Source organism: Phalaenopsis equestris, unplaced genomic scaffold (assembly GCF_001263595.1).
Source record: "Phalaenopsis equestris unplaced genomic scaffold, ASM126359v1 Scaffold000002, whole genome shotgun sequence".
NCBI lineage: Eukaryota > Viridiplantae > Streptophyta > Magnoliopsida > Asparagales > Orchidaceae > Phalaenopsis > Phalaenopsis equestris.
The window spans coordinates 43,259,052-43,275,996 of NW_018164444.1; the positions used below are offsets into that span (position 1 = coordinate 43,259,052).

At 37.0% G+C, this 16,945-nt stretch overlaps 1 protein-coding gene across 1 annotated transcript; it reads left to right on the forward strand.

Annotated features, from left to right (window-relative positions):
• The first annotated feature begins 11,808 nt into the window (after window positions 1-11,808).
• Window positions 11,809-16,698, forward strand: LOC110021319 (probable ascorbate-specific transmembrane electron transporter 1). The gene is made up of 3 exons (XM_020719766.1): window positions 11,809-12,089; window positions 16,445-16,493; window positions 16,583-16,698. Exons 1-3 carry the CDS (start codon window positions 11,940-11,942, stop codon window positions 16,696-16,698), a joined length of 315 nt encoding a protein of 104 aa, XP_020575425.1. The 5' UTR covers window positions 11,809-11,939.
• The last annotated feature ends 247 nt before the right edge of the window (window positions 16,699-16,945 follow it).

The window sequence follows — 16,945 nt, forward strand, 5'->3', positions numbered from 1 at the left end:
ATATATATAGTCCAAGTTAAACTGCTTGGAAATTTGAAACCGGTTAGCGCCGGTTTCATATAAAAGGGCCAGAGAAAGGGAACCGAATAACAGAAAGACGAAGAGGAGGAGACGGAGCGATAGAGTCGAAGCAAACCGGTGGGGCAGTCAGACCTTGTTAGGATGAAATGGAAGGAAATGGAGACGAGAGTGCAAACCGAGGGCAGCAGTGCGCGAGCAATCGTCCTCTTGCGAGGGAGGCCGTGCGCAAAAGCTTTTTTTGTGTCGCTTGCACGTGCGATTTGGGCGTGGAGGAACGCTCGGCCAAAGCACGAGGGCGCTGGAGGCGACATCAGCGGCGAGCGGTCCAACAGGTACCTGCGTTTCGAGCTGCTCGTGCGCGTGGACAATAATGAACGAAGGCTCAACCGAGTGCGGTTTCGAGCAGGCGACCGCGAGGTCAGGGAGATCGAGCGTCAAATAAAAATCTGGATTGATCATCTTTGATTAGGGTAGCGTCAAATCTTCTTTAAAAATCAAGTCCAAGGAGGCGAGCCGCCAACTGAAAATTTTGGATACAACATTCAGAAATATTTTGCAGAATCTAATTCGCCGAACTATAAATTTTTGGGAATTTACATACATAGCACCCAATTCTTTACGTATTTTTTTTTATCTCATACCTAAATTTTAACTTTTGTATTTAAAGCACCCTACTTACAAGAAAAAAAATTAATCCATTTTTTCATACATCTTTTCAAAAATTGAAAAACATGTTTAATTTGGGAGATCGAGCAATTACATACAGACCACCCAAAACTTACGATTTACAAGTCAACTCTTTCATTCTTTCAAATTCTCACTCAAATATCAAAATTCATGGTAAAACCTCAAATTATATTTTTCTTTTTTTGCTAAATTCTCAATAGTTTGAAGGTGACACGCATGAATACATTAGTTCGATTGTTCAAAAAAATCACTTTCATAGTTAATTTATAAAAATCAATGTTTGGGGTGATCTGAATGTAATTATCCCTTTTATTTTTTATTCTTTTATTTTAACATAAAATAAAAATATGTTTAATATGGTTATGATTTTTGTGTTTCTAAAATAAAAAATAAAAATTATGTTTGAAAAAACAAAAAACAAAAAAAAAATATAACTATCCCCCGACCAACACCTCCTCTTCTTCCTCCCTCAACTCCTTCCCCCATTGTCGTCTTGAGCCCCACTTGTCCGCTCTCCATTACTCCATCGCTACCATCGGAAGCAACCAGAGCTTTTCTGCTAGCGAAAGCACCCACAAATTTTCTATCATAGCCATACCATTGAAGCTGACGAGCTCCACTTCACTCTCATTTGCCACTCCTTTTCTCTCAAGCACCGCCCCCGCTACAATCTCGTCGGTGCGAAGTGCGGAGATGCAAAAGAAATGGAGGAAGAAGAAGAAGAAGACTAAGCAATGCCCTCGGAGCTGTAGAAGGCATCAGCGTCGTTCTTGCTGGCAAGGAAGGCATATGCCCAGATGTCAGGATGCGTGGGGAACTATTTTACAATCATAAGAAACAGGCTTTAGTTGTTTTGTTTTTTTTTTTAAAACAAAAAAAAGAAATTGTTTAAAAACAAAATAAAAAGAAAAACAGAAAAATATAGGAAACAAATATATATATATATATCTATATATATATACATAAATTATAATATTAAAAAAAAACACAGGAAACAAAAAATGATCCTGAACAAGACCTTACTTTTTATTTAGAGACATTTGGAATATATTTAAGATTTAAGTAACGTTTAAAGATAGATAATTGTTAGAATTTTTGAAGTAAAAGAAAACAATCAACATGCACTAGTGTCAAACTGAAATTTTGTGGAGATTTAAAGTAGCATTCATTTAATATAAGTATTTATTTATTTATTTATTTTAATTCTTAAATATAAAATAAAATAAAATTATCATAATATCATAATCCTGATCGTTGGATATTTTTGGAAGATAGACTATAAATAGTGAATAGAGCCCTTACCCTTCATGAAATGGGACCTATACCTTGAACCAGAGGAATAATGCAGCTTCAAGGAGAAGGGGCTAAGGTATTGTGTTCTACACTGAAGGTCCAATGAAAGTCGCCTGCTCCTGCACTCACTGACCATCGTCAACCACCGTTGGCTGCCTCTTGCTCTTGCTCATTGCAGTAAATTTACTTGCGGAATGACAACGTGCACCGTGGAATCCCGACATAAGTTGTGGAATAATGAAGCAGCTGATGGAGCAATACATTGTCTTGACACTTGAATCGATGCAGCTAAAAAACGGTGTATTGAAGTTCCTCCAACTACCCCCAATTGCAATTACTCTCGACTATTGTACAACGAACATTATATCTCAAGAAACTTTGTAGTCTATTCCCTTCAATGGGACAAGAACTTGTATGTGTTCACTAATTCATAGTGGATTGTTTTGATTGGGCAATACAACGTAATTTTTTCCCAATTTCAAAATTTTTCACGTAAAAATTATTGGTGTCTTCACCTGTCACTTTTATTAATTGAGAGTGTGCTGAATTTTTAGGTAATGCTAATACACTAAATAATCCCTCTATCGTCAAGAATCTTTCAACACACATCAATTAGGCGTCATATCTGGGAAATGCAATCCCACAATTGAAAAACTTGTGACTTATTGAATGACCACCAGACGCAATGCGCGCAACAACGGAGCATCCGGCTTCAACACCCACCATTTTAGAAGCAGTATATTTTTTTGTTTCGTTTTAAAAATTATCAGTCTCCAGTGGTTTTAATTATCGTCTTATAGTTATTTTTCCCAAATAACCCTCTTTCTTGAACCATCAAAATGATTCGGAGAAAATGAAGGATTGGAAGGAAAGAACATAAGACAAAACTGGGTGAAAAAAATTGAAAAAAAAAACTGGAGAGCTTATGTTGGGTAAACTTCATGCGATAAGTGAAGAGTGTGTGTCCAGAACGAGACTAAATCAAAAAGCCTTAAACATGTTATCCACAAGCAAAATCCCTACAAAAATAACTCATAAATAGAGAGCCAAATTTTTTTTCTTTTTTTCTGAGATCAAGAGTAACTCCCAAAGGAATGCTTCTCTTTGGTTTATTTCATCTTGGGGGGTGCCAAGAAAAATCTGAATAATAAAAACTTTGCATAGAAATTTGTGATAAAATGGGTAGATCAAAGGGAGCATGGTTATCTCAATTAGGAACATTCTGTGACCTCCATAATCATTTTATTTCAATATTTTCTTCTTAGGCCTAGGTAGACCTCACCAATATTATCTGGGTGTTAAGAAAATATTTTCATTTTTGGGAGATGTCTTTAAATCAATTACTAATACATGGACCATCTCAGTGTCACTCAATAATTCTCTGATCATAATACCCTAAGAATCTTATTAAGAGAATTTTGACCTTGATTAATCAGAAGAGTTTTTATATTACAATATGATTTTTTGCTCACCTCAAGCTTCTTCTCAAAAGTGTTGGCCAGTTTTTATTTTGAAGTTTTTCACATTTTTTATTTCTTGTGAATTACTATATCTGGTTGAGCTTATTTATCAATGATATTTTAAATATCAACTCCCTTGTGTTTACTGAGTTTCAAATTCTTTGAATATATATCATCAACATATTATGATCCATTCATTATTAAGCTTCAATTGGCTCAGTCAAATGAAAAAGTAGATTATTTAAATGGCCTTCAAAAACTACTCGCATTTTAATGACACAGGGTTAATTATTCTGAAACTTTCTTAGGGTTTAGGAGAAAGTTTGTTAAAGATAAGGTTTTGATTTATCATCAAGACTTAACTTGAATCCCCCAGACCATGAATATTTTCAAAACCTGAGAAGATGCAGAAAAGATATTGTTTAGTTCATCCTCATGACTTATCCTAAACTCTAACTTGGGTCCATCTGAGGCTGATTCAAGACAACATCAACTGGATACATGACTCCTTTTGGAATCGTTTTGATGATATCCCTAATTAGAGCTGAAAGATCAAGATATGTAATGGTAGGAGGCTTCTTAATCCACTTAGTCTTAGTCAAGATGGGAGATACACCAATAGGGTCTAATCGATATCATTGAATATCTAGATGTTTCGATGAGGCATGGATGGGTTAAACAAGAAAAATGCTCTAGCTAAGCAACATGTCTTCTAACAAGGTGATTAAAATCAACCAAGTCAATTAAGATATCAACGTTCGATAAACACGTTGATCCAACCCGCAATGATGTTCTTTCAGAAAGAACTTACTAAAAAGCCAAAATGACTCATATCAAGTGGGCACCATAATATTAATCAAGTTTTGATTACCTGACCATTGCTAGAAATAAAGTTTTTTAGTAATGTGGTTCTCTCATCAAGAACTGACCAAATAGAGATGGTAGTTCTATTGATTGAAGCACCCTTAAGTAGTCAATGAGATATGTATCATGACTAAATATAGATCATCTAGACATGTAAAGTGGTCCAATCAATACAACATGTTTTCAACAAGATCTTTTGGGGATCTCCCCCATTAGAGTACTAAACATCCATTTTATTCTTTGCCAGTGAAGAAAAGAGGCAACCCAAGAAACTTTTATTTTTCTTCTACAAAGCAAAGGCAAGTTCCATGTTACCTTCAAGTATAGAAATCATTCTACACAAGACGCTGGGAATATTTGACTTTATTGAGCTTTTTCACACATCCTAAGCCAAACTTCTTCCCTGGAGATTTATTCTGTCACATAGCCTCACACATCTTGGCTTGGCGAATAAACAACTTTTTTGGACAACAACCCACTATACATGAGGTTATTATTGAGAGGAGAACAATAGTAAGAAAGAGGAATATCCTCTATATTCTTTAAGTTATGAAACCCCTCACTAAAGAGGTTACCTTTATCAAGAAAGTCCTTTGGCAGATCCAAAGGGTCCCTGATAAATCATCCCCAGGGTCCATGTTAAGCTCTATCTCAAGATTTATCTGAGGTGGCTCATAGACATGACCAACTGGAGGGACAACTCTTTCTAGAATCAGATCAATGACCCCCTTAAAAGGAGCCAAAATATTAAGAGGCATAGTGGTAGGGATTTTCTTAACCCGATGCCTTTTCATCAGGATTGGAGATTACCTTTTGTGCTCGAATATTTACTTTTTAAAAGAGTAAGGTGAGTATCGACAGAAATTTCCCACGGACCTTCCTTTATCAAGATAATCAAGTGCGAGCAGAGTCGCTACAAAGGTATCGATAGTGATACTCGGTATAACATTTGGTGCAGTGGTTTCAGTGTCATATCTAGGGTCTGATGTGACTCCTTAGCGGGCCCTATAGCCTGCCTAACATATGGTGGATATTCTAGCCTTGTAGTGAACTAACGAGTAAACTTAAGTCTCCTACTATGACAAACACGAGGGTAAGAAAAGTAGAGAAGTTCTTACATCATGTACTCTGAAATCTGAGAGATCCAAACAAGAAACTTCTCCTTAAAAATTAGACCTTCTACTCTTTAAGAAGAGACCGCTTCTACAATCCTCTGGGTCAAAAGATTTGTAATAGCATTATCAACATGGACTACTGGCTCAACATGACCTGCATACTAAGGAAGGAAAGGCCTCCTAGCAATCTTAGGTGGAACATGGTCCTAATAGCCAGACAACACAACAGAGCTATTCTTAATTGGGGGAATCTAAGACTCCTCCTGAACTAGAACCGTAACAGGTAAAGAAACCTGGTGCTAAGTTTAATGTTGAGAACATAACAACCTATTCCTACTCCTCTGAGCCTTTCTGCCTAAACTAAGGACAGGTAGAACCTCATAGAGACCCAAAACAAAGGTAGTTGAGACAATAGCCCGGTTAGCAAGTATCTGTCCTCATATAGAGTAAATTGCTCCTATGATCTTCTTAGTTGGAAGACTCATGGTAGCATCATCAAACCAGACATCGGGCTTAAAATAACCTGCACCCTTAGGAGGGAAAGTCCTCTTAGCAAGCATTGCATGGAAATGTTCCACACAGCTGAACATCACAATAGAGTGATTCTCAGCCAGGAGATTCAAAGACTCCTCTTGAATCAGAACCGCAATGAGAAATGAACCTTGTTGCTAATTTTACTACTGAGAATACAACGAACTGTTCCTATTTTTTTGGGCTTTTCAACCTAATTTGGGGGTAGGTGGAACTTTAGAAGAAACTAAAATAAAAAAAGCTGGGAAAACAATTGAACCGTCAACAAGTGACATCATAAAAGTAGCAAAGGTATTTCGAGGGATCTTAGATGATCCACCTACCATGGAAATAGAAGCCTTTGAGAGTACGGAGGGATGAATCGATAGTCTAGAGATAATAGCGCTCTGGTGCATCGTCATCCGGTGCCAGCCTATTCCATACAAGAGAGGTCATACCAATACAAGCAACCATAATAGGACTAGTCTCAAGTGCACGACTACTTTTTTCAATAGGAGAGACACGACAGGTGCTTCAACAAGTGTAAGATTACCAAGGTAATCTCAACAGGGTGCTCGAAAGGACCGACCATAATGGTCTCCTTTTACGCAACACTGGTATAAGGGAAACGACATTCCCCCTAGATGCTTAGATTGTGATCAAACATTGAATGACCATATTTTTCAATCAAAAGGGACATCAATCAAGCCTAAGAAAAGGTTAAATAACCAATCAAAGGAGCACAACTTTGATGCATATAAGTGCAGCGACCAACATGCTGAGGGCAAGAAAATGACATAGTAGTGTTGAGTTGCTAACCTTAGCAACTAACACATAGATTGAAATCTAAGGTCCAAAAAGCTCAAATAGTGACACAAAGAAGAAAACTAGGTCACAAATAGGTAAGCAGGGACTCCTAAAATGGAGAGAGTCTCATCCCAAACAGATTTACCAATCTGTTTATTTCTTTGTTGAATGTTGATATTTACTTTTTCTTATGGTTGTGGTTTGTTTGGGAGCTTATCATATATAATATAGGCTCTTTAAGATTAAAATATTTTATTTTTATGAAAATATTAATAAGAAAATATTGAGCTTAATCAAAATTTGGGAGTGAAACTGTATCACTTTTAAATGAGCATTTACTTTCTGCTTTTACTTTCCTGCATAACTTTCAAACCTATATTAAAAGACTTGCATATCATGAACATCTTCAATGTCATCCCTAATAAGGCCTACACATTAGAACTTATTTAGATAATTGCATCATTTTTGCACGTTCCAAGGAATAACCCTCGTACTCTTCAACCCGACTGACCAAGCATAATTTTTTTACTTAGATGGTTGTCTAGAGCACTTAGGATGTTAGAGGCTCTCCAATCCAAACAGTTGTGAGTTCATTGTGGGATTATTTTCAGTATTGTAGCTGAACCTCTCTTTTCCCTTCTTTTGAGAGGCATCTTTCTCACTTTCTCAGTGGGTGTAAGTCCTATTTCTATTGATTTTACCTATAGAGTCTTCATTCCTTTGATCTTAGGGCTACCGAGATTTACTTGGACGATGCAACATATGAGTTGCTGACAAGTGAACTCTGGTCGGGTTGGGCATTTTACATTAATGTAAGCAAGCCCTCTATTATCGAGAGTATTCTTAAGTATCCTCTAGGATGCATTTAATCAAAGAGACACGTTTCTTTAGTAGTTAATGTTGATCTTAGAACAAAATATTAAATTTTGGTTTTCTTGTTGTGCATTTCTTACGTAAGGCTTTCTCTTCGTGTATATGTGTTTCAAGATATTTTGATCCAATCAATTTGGACATATTTTCTCAAAGCTCACACGAAGTTTACCTTACGTAAGTTCTTCATGTTTCTTTTTAATTTTTTCGTCTAGATATTGTCATTTGTTCTCGTTTCTCGATCCCTCCTCTTATTTGAATTATTTTGATGATCTATGAAAGATGGTTATATGGGAAAGAAAATTATACGAAGGTGAATAGACAAGTTGGCAACTCAAAGTTTTAAAAAGAACTAATAACTGTGGTGGTCGATGATGACATCTTGTGGCCTATGACAAACTTTAGTGGTTAGTGAGAATCATCGGGACTTCAAAGGTTAAGCATTAGTATGCAGCTCATTCTATTCTCTCATCATTCCTTCTTCAAGTGAAGAATTAGGGCTTATTTATAGTTTTTGACACAAGCATTTTGGTAAAATTAGCCTAGCTCCCAAAACACTCATTTGGAAGATCCACATTTATTTTCTTGATAATATGTATTTTTAGAACATTTAAAGTGTCTTAACAACCTCAAAATTAGAGGACCTTAGTGTCATCTCCCAAAAGAACTATTAGGGGTGGTGGTCAGCCCATGACTTAAATACTGCTTTCGGCCCTACACCTAGCCGATGTGGGACTTTTTGTCCGTGACATTCTCCACCCAATCACGTGATGCCCTCGTCACGGATCGGTTCCACCGAGGGTCCCACTGGACCATGGAGAGTCCACACACCTGGTAGGCAGTAATATACTCTGATATCACTTGTCACCTCTCAAAAGAAAACTTAGGGGTGGTGGGCAGCCCAAGACTTAAATACTGCTTTTCGACTCTACACCTAGCCGATGTGAGACTTTTTGTCCATGACATTAGGCTTGTTAGATTTTTTTTGTCGAGCTACTCGATTTAGAAATAAGTATACCCAGTTCTAAGATATTTTAACCTTCCAATCGATGCACCACAGCCCTTGATTGTACTCCATATGGTTGATCTGGGCTTATTTGGACTTGGATTGGATGACTTTCAACATCATTAGGTGCTTCCAGTTAAGATGCTCAGTTTAACCATAAATTTGTTAAAGTTGTGGCTCAGACGATCCTGGATTTGAATTTAAAATATTTATAACTCAACATCCATCAAGATTGGTGTATGATTATAATACTTTCCTAACGACACATCAACTTCAAATTTAGGCAATGTCAATCCCCCAAATGTTTCATATTCATATAATTTAATGCAAAGAACTCAAACATTACAAAAATAAAATTATACAAGAAATTGAGTTAGGGTCCACTATGTTTAGTTGGATTAATAAAAACAAGGGAAACGTATGTGATGAACCTGCCTAAGCAAAGCAAAGTCTAACAAAATTTTTTTTGTGGAATTTTTTTTTCTTAGAGTGAAGCATTACACTTTTTACCAAGGAGGATTTTAAAGCAGGACACCAAATTGCATATTTTGTCTTGTGTCATTTATTTTTAAGTAAACAAAGATGGAAAGATGGACAAAAAGTAGGAGTGTTGCATTTTATATTATCATTATATCATAATGAAAACTTAATTTCCATAAAATTTATAAATATGCTGTTAATTCTATGGGCTTGTGATTTGGTAATTGTGTTTATCTTTACTATCTAATTTGGAAAAATAATTGAACAAAAATATTTTAGTCATCCTCAATGTCAATAATATACGCTAAAGGTGTAACTTTGCCAAGCTTATTCGAGCTCGACTTGATAAATAGCTAGTGAGCTAAACTTGATTAGCTAACAAGCGAACCTCAAGCTGGCCTTGATTGGACTAATTAGCTTGTGGACTGACTCGTTTAAGAAAATATTAATATAAAATACACTCAAAATACACCCTAGGCTTTATTTATAAATAATTAGAATATATATATATATATATATATGATTTCATTATATTTCTCTTCTAATTACTCGTTCTATTTATCATTTTATTATAGGACCCGTGAACCACTTTAAACTCACAAAAATAAGTTCAAACTTGAACTCAATTCTTTAATTAAGATTAAGCTCCACCACAAGCCTTGAGGTCCTAATATCGGCCATACTTTCACCTCTTCACACCGACAATTAGTTTGTTATTGTCAAATTCAGTCGCATCCCTTGCACAATGTCCAACAATTATCATTATCTCCTCTATCTCAGTGGAGATGCCCTTTCACCTTAGATCTATGCTTTTCCTCAATAATATTAAATATTTTTTCTTGTTTCAAGTCTTGATATTAGTAAAACCTTTTAAGTTATTTTCTTCCCCAACCTTATAAAGGATACTTAACATAGATGGAACTAGACAAAAGAAACTTTAGATCTTGGGAGGTCATTAGTCATTGCATCCTTTTGTTGGATGTTGAGCTTATAATCATCTTTAAAAGATAGACAGAGGATATGGTAGCCAGTGGTTGAGATCTCGTGCCAAAATTTATCAACCCTTTTTTGAGTTCGAATTTGTCTTATGAATCACACCGAAGGAATAGAGCCTTGGGAATCCGTGGGAGAGAGAGAGAGAGAGAGAGAGAGGGTGCACATGGACTTGGGCCTGAAAGCAAAAACAGGGTATTTTAGAGCTCTTTTGCTCATTTTATTTCATCGAATGAGAGGGCTACATAAAGAGGAGGAGATAGTTCTCCCTATTTGAGAGGGATCAAGAGAGAAGGGTCAGAAAGCTCCCCAATACATGAAAAATTTCTCCAATTTATAGGTGACATGAAGATAAAAAGGTAAAATTACATTATTACCCTTACTTGAGAAGGGCTTTCGTAGGTCATTAAGATATTTTCAAGCCTAAACTTGTTGCTCAGAAGTACTTTGGATCGGTCAGCGAGTTACGAGTAAGCAATGGTAGTATGAGCTTTCCTGGGGGTAAAGCTTGGGATGGAGGAGCTCACTGTGGAATCACTGGTGAAAGGTGGAGGAACTTCTGGTTGACAGAAGGAGCAAGAAGTTTCTCGATTCGTAAGCAGTTGGGCCCGTCTGGTGAGGTAGCCGACTAATTATGTAGCCGACTGGGAAACTGAAATTGAAGGCCGGTGAGGAGTTTAGGTAGTCTGTTGGAGGGATTTAAGTGGCTGGCTGGAAGGCTTTAAGTGGCCTACCAATAGGTGGTTGGCCGGGGAGATGGTGTGGGGCGGCCGACTGAAGTGTGATCGATCTGTTTGGTGAGGGTTATATGGGTTGGCCAAAGCGGCGCGGTTGGCTCGTGAGTTTGCTTGATTTGAGAGGGAAACTGAGTGAGGTTGCAGGAAAGATGACAAGACAGAAAATTGGCCGGCCTATGTCGGATTGCCAGTGCGAGATAGAGAAGGAAGAAACTGGCGACACACATGAACCTCGAGTAGAAATGCGAGAAAGAGATATATGGGTTTTCCGGTGTTGTTGCCCGAGAGGTAGGCCGGGAGTGAAAAGTTGGTCTTGAGAACTGTGTTTGCAAACTATAGTCAATGCTAAATAGATCAGGGGGCTTGAAGTGACTGATATTTTTTGTCAAACATACTTTAATAAAAGATGAATAACATAATAAATATTACATCTTGAAAGGGATAGAGAAAAAATTAAAATAATGACTATAAGTGTCCGTCACTTTTTCACATGTCATATTAAAATATTTCTAATACTTTTTTTTTAATGAAATATAACTTTTTATGATTTTAATATGTTTATAACACTAAATTTTTATTATATAATTATAAAAATTCTAAATAACAGATATGTTAACTTATCTTGTATTTAATTTATTTTATATTAACATTCATCAAAAAGATTATTTTTTTTCCTAAATAAAAGTGCAAGATATTTTATATTTCAATTAAGTTGAGTTTAATTCTTCAAATAGAAAAATACTACGATCGACGAACTATGTTTATAACACTAAATTTTTATTATATAATTATTAAAATTTTGAATATTAGATATGTTAGCTTATCTTGAATTTAATTTATTTTATATTAGCATTCATTAAAAAAATTAAATTTTTTTCCTAAATAAAAGTGCAAGATATTTTCTATTTTAATTAAGATGAGTTTAATTCTTCAAATAGAGAAATACTACGATCGACCAAGTAGAGGATAATTATGCAATTAAATATATGAAATGTGGATTGCTCGCCGTGGCGGCCACGAGGCCATATTGACTCTTGTTGTGTAGCCGGTGGAAAACGAGGTAGAGGGGGCGACACGGGAGACAGGAGAGAAGGAGATGGCTGGACCGATCGGAGTGGCGGCGGCGCCGTTTACTTACGTAGCGCATGTGCTCGGAGTGGCGGCGGCGGTGCTGGTTCTCATCTGGTGCATCAACTTTCGCGGCGGCCTCGCCTTTGAGGCTGTCAACAAAAATCTCATCTTTAACGTAACACTATCGCTTCCCCTCTTTCGAAAGTTTTTTCTTTTATGTCTTTCTGTTATTGATCACACTTTTGGATTTGGTTTCTGCGATGTTTTGGGGAACAAGGGGCAAATTTTGGTGTTATGTCTGTTCTCGATTTTTTTTTAATGTTATTCTTACTTTGGTACTACATGTCTCTTCTTACTCATTCTGAAGGTAAAGAAGGCGATTTCATAAGCATGAAATGTGAATAGGGTGCTTGTCTTTTTGTATTCTTTTTTAGGATATGTTTGGGACAACTTTCTTGCTTTTACTTTGAGAAACTGATTTCTTGCTTTTTTTTTTTTAGAAATTTTTATAGTAACAAATTATTTTTTTAGCCTAATGTCACTGACTAACTTTACTTTGAGAAACTGATTTCTTGCTGTTTTTTTTTTCAGAAATTTTTATAGTAATAAATTATATTTTTTTAGCCTAATGTCACGGACTAACTTTGCCAAGTAACACGTGCGGCTTTAGCGCTATCCTCACAAAGCTTGGACTTGCGAGCACCAAACACTCTTAAGAAGAAGAGTAGAGAGAAGTGAACACTTCACATTTGAATACTGAAAATCTTTGATTCAATGCTTGGGTGATTAAAAATGAGGGGAGACACTTATAAATCAAAGCCTAATGAAATATTCTAGAATACATTAAATTATTCTAGTTTCTTGAGAGTTCTATATTCTTCTCTTATTACACACATAGCCCTAGATCATTCTAGGTTATTCTTAATTTCTCCTTGGAGCCTTTCTTTCTTATTTTCTCTAGAATTGGGTGAAATATTCTAGAACACCATGTATGGCTCCCTACATTCCAACCTTCTCTAGAATCTTTCGCCCCATGCTTGCCTTGCCAACTTCTTGAATATAGTGGAGCGTGACACTCTCCCCCACTTAAACTCATAATGCTCTCATTGCGGCTTCCCCTGCACCTTCGAAACTGCCTCCTCTGTTTGCCCTCTGACTTGAAAAACCTTGGTTTCTCCTTGGTGTTATGGGAGAGGAGCGTTATGCAGCAAGTCTTCCTGACTGGCGGCTTATCTCTCGCCTTCAACCTTGTTGAACCATGTTTCTTCTTTCTTGGCGGAACCTCCACCACATTCCTTGGCATCCCATCTCCTTGGGTATTTTCTCTTTCATCAGTATCATGAATGATAGTCAAGTTGTCCCCATTGTCCCGTGTAATGTCATCTTTAAGTTGATTGCTGATAGTGTTTTGGATACTTGCTTGCTTAATCTTATTATCGGCACTGGGCAAGCTTGACTCCCTTCCGTGATGCATAGGCTATTGGCAAATTACATTGGGAATATTCTTGCTTGTTTCAATAAAGTTCATTCCTAGGACAACTTTTTAATCATCCAAAGAAGTGACAGAAAAATCTAGAGTACCTTACCATGCCCCAATGTTGGTCTTGTCTCCCTTAGCTACTCCATCGATTGACATGTTTGCTGAGTTGATGAATTTAATGGAGCCCCCTTCTTTAGTCATCTACAACCCCAACCTCTTTGCTTCCTCGCTAGAGATGAACTTGTGGGAAGCACCCGTATCCACCATCGCCCTGGTGGTCTTCCCTGCTATTGTCATCTCCACAAAGAGTAACCCTCTCCCTTTGGGTTTTGTAGGAGGTTGTATCCCGTTTAGTAGTTGAAGAGATCCTACATGTGCCTCCATGCCATTTTCCCTATCACTTTCTTCTTCCTTCTTATTCCTTCATATGGCTTGCTAGGAGAGAGTTGAGGGCCTTCTTCTGAGGGCAATCCCTTGCCCCATGAGGTCCTTCACAAATAAAACAATAGTTTTGATATGACTTGTTGTTAGTCTTCTCCTTGTCCCTTGCCTTTGTTGGGGTTGATTCGCGACGTTTCTCTTCCTTGTTTTTGCCTTTTTCATCCCCACATTTGACATCATAAATTTTCTTCTCTTCAGGCTTTTTAGACTCCTTTGAATAATCAACCAAGCTTTCAACAACCGCGATGGAAGTGGCAAGATCTTGCACTCCTCGTCTCTTATGCGGATTCTTTGCCCAATGTTGGAGCCCATCCATGAAGTTGAAAAGAGTATCCTTGTCTGAAATATCGAATATTTAAAGAACCAAGCTTGTCAACTCCTTAATGTAGTCTCGAATCAAACCCTCTTGCTTAAGCCTTTGCAGCCGGGCTCGAACCTCATCCTCTCTTGAAGTCATTGAAAGTTGACATAGAGCACAAACCTTTCTCTACATCTCATTTTCTTCTTCTCCATCAAAGCATAGCGATGTCGAGAGATAAAGAGAGACAAATTGTATTTTTGCATCTTCATCGGCAATTCTCATCGCTCCAAAGTATTGCTCTAGTCCCCATAAGAAGTTGTCTACTTCCTTCATGTTGCGAATGCCTCCAAAACTCAATAGGTTTTGGAATTTCAATCCTCTTGGCTTTGAAAGTGGGATGACTTGTGAATGACGCTAATGCCCTCTTGCACAACGAAATGTCTCCACGCATCTCCTCCAAGCTAACACCATGTCGCTCATCTCCTCCTCATAGGCTCTTCGCACCTCTTGGAGCTTCCCCAACAAATCCTCCTGCAACTTAGCCATATGACCCATTAAGGTCTCATCAAGTTGGAGCATCATACCTCTGATTGTCGAATGGATGGTGAAGTCCTCCTCCTCGAGTCCATCAACCCTTTGACCAAGATCCTCTACTTGGCCCTCCATGTCGTTCATTGTCTCCTCCATCCGAGCAAGACGCGAATCAAAGCTATGCATGATCTCCTTGGACCTCCCATGTGGCTTTTTGAGTTGACTCTATATTCGTGGCTTCCGACTCCATCACATGCTCTTTGAAACCTTTGTCATTCCTACGAACCAAAGCTCTGATACCAACTGTCACGTACTAACTTCCCTCAAGTCACCCGTGCGGTTTTAGCGCTCTCCTTTAGCACTAAATCAACCTAATTCTCACAACGTTTGGACTCGTGAGCACCAAGCACTCTTAAGAAGAAGAGTAGAGAGAAAGGAACACTTCACACTTGAATACTTGAAAACTTTGATTGAATGCTTGGGTCATTACCAATGAGGGGAGGAGCACTTATTTATAACCCCCTCCAAGCCCATGGGAATATTCTAGAATACATTAGAATAGTTTACCTTCTGGATTATTCTACATCCTTTCTTATACTACATACAATGCTCTAGAATTTTCTAGGTTACACTTGGCTTCTCCTTGGAGCCTTTCATTTTCATTTTCTCTAGAATTGGGTAGAATCTTCTAGAACCCTCTGGATGGCTCCCTACATTCTGGTCTTTTCTAGAATCTTCCGTCTCATGCTTGCCTTGTCAACTTCTTGAATATGGTGGAGCGTGAGACTAAGTTGTTAAAATGGGTGTCTCTAAGTTCTTATTTTTGGAAAACAAAATGAATTTATAATAGCCACCGCAGCTGTTTGAATAGTAATTTCTTCTATAGCAGTTTCTGCCTGTAGCTGCCCAAACAGACTATTATTCTCATGTTTGATGAGGAGAATATGCTTTGACTGAATGCTTAAGAAGGTGACGATGTAGCCTGAATAGAAAGGCTTTCAATCCTTGGGTTCTTTTTATTCTATGATTTGGTGTTTCCTTTGTCATATTGTCCGATGGGGTTTTAAGTTCTGATTTTTTAAATAATATTGTGATGATGATGCTTTGGATACCTTGCCAAACTTGATAATAAGTTGTACTCTGATTGTAGCGTTGGTTTCCCTTTAATAATTTGATCATCTTACATTAGGCTGTTAAGAATCTGAAGATACTTCCAAAATGCTTAACCTTAATCACAATTGGTGAACATTTTACTTTAAGATGAAATTATCTTTTCTTGATTTCAATTAAGTGTGGCATCACTAATGTTATTTAAATGATGGAATCAACGTCCCAGGGCTTCCATAGCTCTTAAAGTTCTTTTTTTTGAGGTTAGCACCAAGTATAACTGAAATTCAATATGCATTGAGCTTATTGTTATTTATTCCTTTTAGTTTTGTTCTTCAATCTCACTATGGTGGCATACTGAGATTTTCTTCCGGGCTGTCTGATAATGGATTTAAGTGGGATTTAACTCAACTTTTTTAAACATAAGTAAAGGGCAAATTTTAAATCTTGGATTTACTCTTAGTTTTGTCTTAAATCCAGATTTACTAAATCCTGGTGTTGGCAGGGTTAGTAATATCCGGATTTCAGGTTTAATAAATCTGTTACCAAACAACCCCATCTATAAACAAAACATTACCTAATACATTTGAATATCAAATAGAATGTTCAATTTTTTTTCATACCGTCAACATTTTTTCATCATCTTGCTCTTGCTATTTGTTTCTTTCAGCTTCACCCAGTTTTTATGCTCATTGGCTTCATAGCCATTGGTGGTGAAGGTATGTACTATAGAACTTTTGGCCATCTAATGATAGCATAAGATCTTATTCACTTTGTTTTTTGATTTTGTTATGTGGATAAATTTCAGCAATAATAAGCTATAAGGTTCTTCCCTGGAGCAAGGAAGTGAAGAAGCTCATCCATTTGATCCTTCATGCAATAGCAATTGTTCTGGGTATAGTAGGAATATGGGCATTCAAATAAATCATCTTCTCTGAAAATATTTCCCTTTTCCTTTTTTTTTTTGGTAGCAGTAGTTAGATGAGGAGGTTAAGTTTTGCTTATCAAAGTGAATGGTGAAAACATTTACATACATAGCATAACATAATTATCATGTATTTAGATATCTCTCATCTAAATTTTTATATTAACACACATTGCACTCATCTTTAATCTCACATAAAAATACCACTATGATCACTTTTTGAAAGTGAAGTACACATTTTCATGC

Coding starts and splice junctions, on each gene's coding strand:
- LOC110021319 (XM_020719766.1), top strand. CDS start 11,940: ATGGCTGGACCGATCGGAGTGGCGGCGGCGCCGTTTACTTACGTAGCG. Junction 12,090..16,444: donor ACAAAAATCTCATCTTTAAC/GTAACACTATCG, acceptor TGTTTCTTTCAG/CTTCACCCAGTTTTTATGCT. Junction 16,494..16,582: donor CATAGCCATTGGTGGTGAAG/GTATGTACTATA, acceptor GATAAATTTCAG/CAATAATAAGCTATAAGGTT.